The sequence below is a fragment of the Haliaeetus leucocephalus genome, unplaced genomic scaffold (assembly GCF_000737465.1).
Source record: "Haliaeetus leucocephalus isolate CR32 unplaced genomic scaffold, Haliaeetus_leucocephalus-4.0 Scaffold906, whole genome shotgun sequence".
In the NCBI taxonomy this organism is placed as follows: domain Eukaryota; kingdom Metazoa; phylum Chordata; class Aves; order Accipitriformes; family Accipitridae; genus Haliaeetus; species Haliaeetus leucocephalus.
This window is the reverse complement of record NW_010973342.1, coordinates 1587944-1594970: the sequence shown is the minus strand read 5'-3', so window position 1 is coordinate 1594970 and position 7027 is coordinate 1587944. Positions and strand designations below refer to the sequence as shown.

General features: G+C 39.5%; 1 protein-coding gene across 1 annotated transcript in view; it reads left to right on the top strand.

Moving 5' to 3' along the window:
• The first annotated feature begins 1188 nt into the window (after positions 1 to 1188).
• The window catches only part of PPP2R2C (protein phosphatase 2, regulatory subunit B, gamma), a 140776-nt gene continuing 134937 nt past the window's right edge, over positions 1189 to 7027 (top strand). The window contains exon 1 of the mRNA XM_010583483.1: positions 1189 to 1331. Coding sequence (XP_010581785.1) covers positions 1262 to 1331 — 70 coding nt within the window. The 5' untranslated portion in view covers positions 1189 to 1261. The remainder of the gene's footprint in view (positions 1332 to 7027) is intronic.

Sequence of the window (7027 nt, the reverse complement as noted above, 5' to 3'; positions counted from 1 at the left end):
AAGCTAAAGGAAACTGCTTGTCTGTTCAGTTGAAAGAATTTTGCTGTAATATAAGCCGTTAAACACTTGGACTAAAGAACAAGCTTTATTTTGTAATGCAAGTGAGTAGTTTTCCTCTTCTACTTGTTTTCCTATTTCTGAGTGTACAGATTTCAACATTGCTTTCCCAAGGTGATGGGATAATGCAGTGAATGAAAGTAGCAGGTCTAACAAAACCCCGTGACCTGCAAACATTCCCTTTGTCCAGCTTTCCTTTCCTGTACAGGGAAGCCGCAGAGATTGTTTCCTGGCCCTCATTTTTTCCAGACTTTGTAATTTGTCTTTTATCTACAAAACTGGGGGGAGGGTGGGGGGTGTAAAAATAGCAGTTGCTTTATCTTACTTGTTCCGAATGGGTGCCTTGCCTCTAACGATTGCATTTGCACGGGCAGATACTTAGCAATTTCAGTAGTATTTATACAGGCTGACATTGAACGACTGTTGCTTTCGCTGCGTATGACAGTACCGACTAGCAGAAAATCGTGGCTGCGCGCTAGCGCGCAGTACGTGTCGATGCAAACCCGTTTAAGCAGCTTGAAGTTTTTTTCTCCCTCGTCCCCTCCCCGAATTTTCTTCGTGGCCCGTCTTCCCAGCAGAAGAGCTCGAATCGTTACCTGCAGCCTCATTTTTCACTTTGCTCCATGCAGATCCTGTGCGGTTGGGCAGCGAGCGGCTGGCTGGGAGGGGCCTGCTCTGATGCAGCACAGGCATATGACAGCAGGAGCAGCAACAGCCGCCGGAGCCCGTCGCCGGGCGGGTTTTGCTGCAGTACGCTGATTGCCACTTTACAGCATCCAGCAAGATCCCCAGCAGCAGGCACTCGGAGGAGACTCTGCGTGGGCACTTGTTTAAGGAGTACCTGACTAAACAATTGGGTTATTCTTTAACTGCGGGAGAAGTGCCTGTATTCCCTTCACGCAAGCTCCCTACTGGCTTTCTGCATTCATAATTTATCGGAGCCGTTTCTCCCTCCGTCTTTCTCCCATTACTTCTTTTTCTTTCTTTTTTCTTTTTTTTTTTTTCCCGATCGTTATTCGCCCCCCCGCCCCCCTCCCACCCCCAAATCTGTGCTGCATCACTAGCTCTCATTATGCTGTGCTCAGTAGCCCAGTGTGTTCTCCGCCTCTGCTAGGCAGTGGCAGCATGGATGGTGCTCTTGTGACGACCTCTGCTGATGCTATCAGTCCACTGCGGATAGGCATGCTGAGTAATCCTGCTGTAAATGGGCGAGGACACGGACACACGAAAAATTAACCACAGCTTTCTTCGAGACCACAACTATGTGACTGAAGGTAACATAAATACTGTCATTATTCTCTTCTTGCGTTGCATATTCTATGCCAGGAGTGCACTGTCATGTTTGGAGATGTAGGCTGTTCCTTTTCTTTTTTTTTTTTTTTTTTTTTTAAAACAGGGAGACTTTCAAGGCGTTTTTCTCTGTGATATAGCAACAGAATCTGTTTGGATTTGTTAAATCCCCAAGGCATTATGTCATGCTACAGCAGTATATGAAACTATATGGGCTGAAGAAGGTCTTGCATTGTGCTGAGTTTCTGCTAGTGAGGTGTGCAGCACCTGGCATTGAATGCACAGTAGCTGCAATGTGGAAGATTGGAAGCAGTTGATTGCTTAAAAAAAGATGAAAGATTTGAGAGTGCTAAAGTGAGAGAAATAATCTGTAAAGTTAACTGTTTGCTGGTGTAATAAAGGTTATGCATCTCATTTTGCTAATTATAGCCTGAGCATCACAGGCATTGCTGAGTTGATTGTTCCCTAGAGAACCGTATATGTTTAGAAGGGATATGTAAGCATCATCTTCTGAAATACTGCTGCCTTCTTTCCATCCTCTGTGTATGTGCAAGGTACATGAGAAAAGAAAATGTACCTTCATTTTAAATCATTCAGTGGCTGGTAGCTTATTACATAAAAAGGAATTTTTCTGCAGGTGACACACATTAAATGCTGAGAGAATTACCTTGAGACCAGTGAAATGGTTGGGTCAGGTACTGATCCATATTTCCTTGCCAGAAAGTTGGTCTAAGAGCAGGCCATTTTAAGATTGATTGATTGATTGAACAGGAGAAATGTATTTGTAGGTGTTTGACTTTGCAAATATATTTGTGTGTGCAGAGTTTTAACAGCACTTTCCAGCAGCAGAAACAGTACTTCAGTGTAGGCTCATATAATATGAACATACTTAACATCAGGGTCAACCAATACTACTTGAGACTCAGTCTCCAGATTCTGTCGTCATTTGGTCAATGCTCAGTCACTTAATACTCCCATGCTGCATCCTGAAATGTGATCAGCTGATGCTTTCTTGATTATTGATGATTTGCATTTTTTTAGAATGTGGAAAACAGCAGGATGATTTTGCCATACTGGGAACACAAAGCAGATTTTTCAGAAGAAAAATGAAAAATGCTGTGTACTGTAATTGTTACCACTGGCTGGTGTAATTGTTTGCTAATCTTGCCTCTAGGAGATTCTTTGCATTCTGGTTCATGTTTCAGTGCATTTTTTAATTTGTTTTGAATTTTTGGTTAATGCATTTTGTCCAAATGATGATTTATGTTTTGAGGTGTAGTCACCTGTAATAACATTTGAAGAAACTTTATCTTAAATTTATAAATTTGTGCCTTAGATTCTGCAAAACGAACAATATAATTACTGCAGTGTACTTGCTACATGTTGAGATTCAGATGTATATTTAATGGGCATGTGCAGCTATGCTAAAATTTGGACTTTCAAGTCTGTCAGTTTTGTAATCTGAGGAAAAGAATCCCTTGTGGATTTTGCAAATCAATATTCTGTTTTTTATGTTATGGGTGTTTTAAAAATTATATGGAGATTTTAAGTATTTTTGGGGACACTGCTGATGCAAGTGTTAGATTTTCTCTGTTTTATCTTCACTTGATATTTTGATCAGAAGGACTGGATGTTCTTCCGTGATTGCCCATGGAGTGGCTTGTCTGAAATGGGTCAAAATATACCTGGAATATCAATGTTGGCCTGTATTTTATTTTCCCTGTGATCAGAAGTTGTCATGAAATATGTTGGCATCTGATTTTGAGGTAGATGAAGTATGGGAAACCTTCAGTAGCAAAGTGTTTGTTCTTCAGCTCTGACTAGTGTAATGTTTTTTGGGAATGCTCAGCTGGTCAGCTGTAATAAAATTCTTCATATCTGTTATACCTGACATTGCCACGCCTTTTAAAAGACCATGAAAATCACGAGGGAATGGATTTATCTGTGAAATTTTTCCAGGGACATCTTCAGCTCAAAGAGGACCATCACAAATTTTAATTTCTCCTTGATTTACTTTGTTTAAAATGCATAATGAATACATAAGTTAAACTGGTGCTTAAAATGTTTTGTTTGTTCTGTTCCTTTTTTTTTTTTTAATTTTGTTTAAAGATTTGGCTTCATGAAGCAACCTTTAACACTTCTTATCTGTAAAGGCCTGAAGTCCTTTCAAAGTCCTTGCATTTGGCCCTATGATATGTTAGTGCTGCAGGTATGATAGTAACATACATATGGAAATGCAGTTGCCAGCAGTAATGTGTTACTTTGTTATACTGGAAAATAATTTCATTTGGGCCAAACCCAAGTCTTTTTTTGGGGGGGCGGGTGTCTTTGGCCTTGGTAATCCACTATTTAAAACAAAGAAATACTTTATATTGTATCCAGTGTATAGAGAAGTTACTGATTCATTGTTGTCTGTGAATAAATACAACTTTATCTTCTTTTTTCAGAGTTTTAAAATCTTGGTAAGGGGTGTCCTCTGTCCTTGCTGCTTCATGCAGTAGACTAAAGTCATTTACAGAAGGAGGTATTTCTGACCTTTATATGCACTTTTTTCTCTCTGTGTCCTGAGGAAAGTAAAGCCAACAATGATCAAGATGCGAGTTAGCTGTAGTATTGCTTTAGTTCTCTTCCTCTTTTACTTCTTCAGTGATTTAAAAAAAAAAACAACAAACAAACCCCCACCCCCCAAAAAAATCAGATGACATATAAATTCATAGGGTATAGGAAAACTGTGAGCCAAATCTGATTTGCTCTGCTCTCGCTAGTGGACCGAGAGTGTTCCTAACGAAACTGCTTGCTTGATGAAAGTTGAATTTAATCTCTTTGATAGGTCATTTTTTTGTAACATTGGGGTTATCTGTATCAAACATGACTTTACCTTGATTATGGAAAATTGAATTGGTTTTTAAATCTCAAAAATGTCTTGATTTGATGGTTGATGTTTTACTGTTGACGTTATACTGTTTCTGGTAGTAGGTGTTAGGGACACATATGACAACAGTGACTACCTGGACTTGTTTCTCCTGTTACATATGCATATCTGCAATAAAACCAATGCAATAAAACAAGCAGGACTTGAATAATTTTGTCATTGTAAGTCTTAAAAGTATGTTACAGTTGTACAATGGAAAAAGGCAATTTAATTCCAGCAGCAATATACAGTAAGTTTTTTGACAATCACTTTCAAAAGTGGTTTTCAAAGGAAACTGCTTTAATTGGAGTTGTTTGTATGGGGAAAACAGAAAAGACCTGATAAGACTTGTAAAGAAAGAGAGGAGAAAGACCCGAAGCCTAGAAAATGTGACCTGTGAGGAAAGATTGAACTTTTTTATGTGAAAGTGGTGAAACACAGGGATATATTGCCTAGGGAGCTTGTGTAGTTTCTATTACTGAAGTTTTTAAAAGCAGGTGACATAGATGTCTGTAAGAAATGACATGGGAATAGCTGAGCCTCCCGTGGGGCAGAGGGATGGGCTAGATGACCTCTGAGATCTGTTCAGGCTTGTGATTCATTGCCGAGCTGTGTTTTATCTTTATTGCCTTTTGCAACCCTGCTGTGGGAACCAGCTGCCCAGAAGGTGTTGGGTCAGTAAAATGTTTTATTTCCACAACGCCTTTAGAAGAACGAGAAGAGAGGAGAGGCACGGTGTAACATGGGAAAGAAGATGGGCTGGACGGGAGAAACATGAGCCTTTGTTACTTACAGGCAAAGTCTGTTAGGGGAGATGGCAAGAAAATTGTGGACAGGGAGTTGGGGGAAGGGATAAAGGAGGGAAAGGCTTGTGTGCTTTTGGGGGCAGAGAATGTCCTTCAGTGTGAGAGTTCCCTTGACATTATCTGTGCTTAAGATTAACGCTAAAACTGACAGGACTACTGATGTGCTTTGCTGTCTCAGGACCTTGGGATTAGCCATGCAGGATCTGGTTCAGAACAGTGAATTGTGTGGTATGGCTGCTATATTCCTGGCAGGGGTGGGCAAAAAGTTGTGGGAAACAACGGTACTGCTCCTTTGATCAACTGCACTGTTAATTCAGTTACTGTGTATTTTACAGATTTAATGACTGACGGAGAAATAATGAACAAAATTCACTATTCTTACCAAACTGTTTTAAAGGATGTGATTTACCTCCATGATCCCAAATTTATCTGAAGAAATGCTTCTGTGGTGGCGAAGACGTTCTGCAAATATTGTGCAGACAAGTCTAGCATATTGATTCATCCCTGCCTCTTTATGGATTATCCCTGTTTTGGGAAGAAATGATAAGTTGCTTATACTCGCAGTTTCCAGAGAGAGTCAGGTTGCTCCCTTGGTCTAGGCCTGCAAATTCAAGTGAAGCCAGTGAAGTTGCACAGGTGCAGAAGCTGACCTTCACTATCTAGTCATTTATATGGCCGAATGGTGCAGATTGGTTCCATATGGCTTAACTTCTATTAAAAAGTTAATCATGTTAATGGTGTATTAACCTACTCAAATGTGATATTTGAAGAATAATGAGAATTACCAGTGTAGTGTAAAACATATTGAATCATAACCATGTGAAACGTTTATTATAGAGGATGAAAAAAGACTTTTTTTTTTCCCCTAATGATTTTAAAAGAAAATCCCCTGCAGATAATGAACACAGATTTTGGGGGCTTTTTTCCCCTTAACTAAAATTAGTATCTCTGTTCTTTATTAATCAGAGTTAAAGGAAATTATCCATTTTAATCTGCCAGGAAGAAATTTAGTTATGAACTTGTCTTTCATAAACATCTCAAATATAATTTGAATAAGAGCTGACTACCTGAGAATATTGGATGAATATAGCGAACAGGTCCTGCTCTACTGGCTCAGCCTCACCATCAATCTAGTCTGTTCACTTACTTCTGAGAATGGCTGGTAACAAGGTTATTAAGAAAAGTGCAGGAGGTAACTCTTCCTGTCTTAACCTCTAGCAATGCAGGATTTATGTTGTGAATATTGGTGATTTTTATCTTTTTACAAAACTCATTTAGAAACAGTTTTAGAATGACCCTACAAATTATTGCTCATTCTTATTCTAGTCACTTGCGTTAGGTATTTTTTTTCCTCAAGTCAAGTATGAACAGAGGTAAACCTTGTTAAAGCATAACTTTGCCCCTTGTTAAACAGGATATAGTTATGCCTTTTTGTGCATGGATTTGGTTCTTCTTTCATTCACAATGCTATTCAGATGAATGTTGTGGGTAGCCTTGAAGATTTGGATTAATAAGGTTTATTCCATTCAAGTGACGTTGCTGACTTTGTAATCTTTATTCATGCAGCTTAGTTGGGAGAAGCCATGGAGGCAGGGTTAGAGCGCAGCTGTCGCACTGGCTTGCACTGAAGCCCGAAACATTTGCTCACCCACTCAAACCTGCATCTGGATGTGTGGTTCAGCATGCAGAAAAATCAAATGCTGGTACTACCCAAAGCTTGGATCTGCATAGCACAGATTTAAGGCAACATCCAGTATGGGCAACATGGGGCAGCAATTCATTCAGGCAAGCCTGGAAAAAGCAATATAGATTTAGCCAAAGTGAATTACACTGTCAGCAGTGCTTGTCACTATATGGTACCAGCTACACATTCAAAGTACTCCATAGATAAAATTTTCATGCTACATCTGTTATGCACTCATAATATCATCATCTCTATTTTACTTGCTAAATCTGCTTTCTG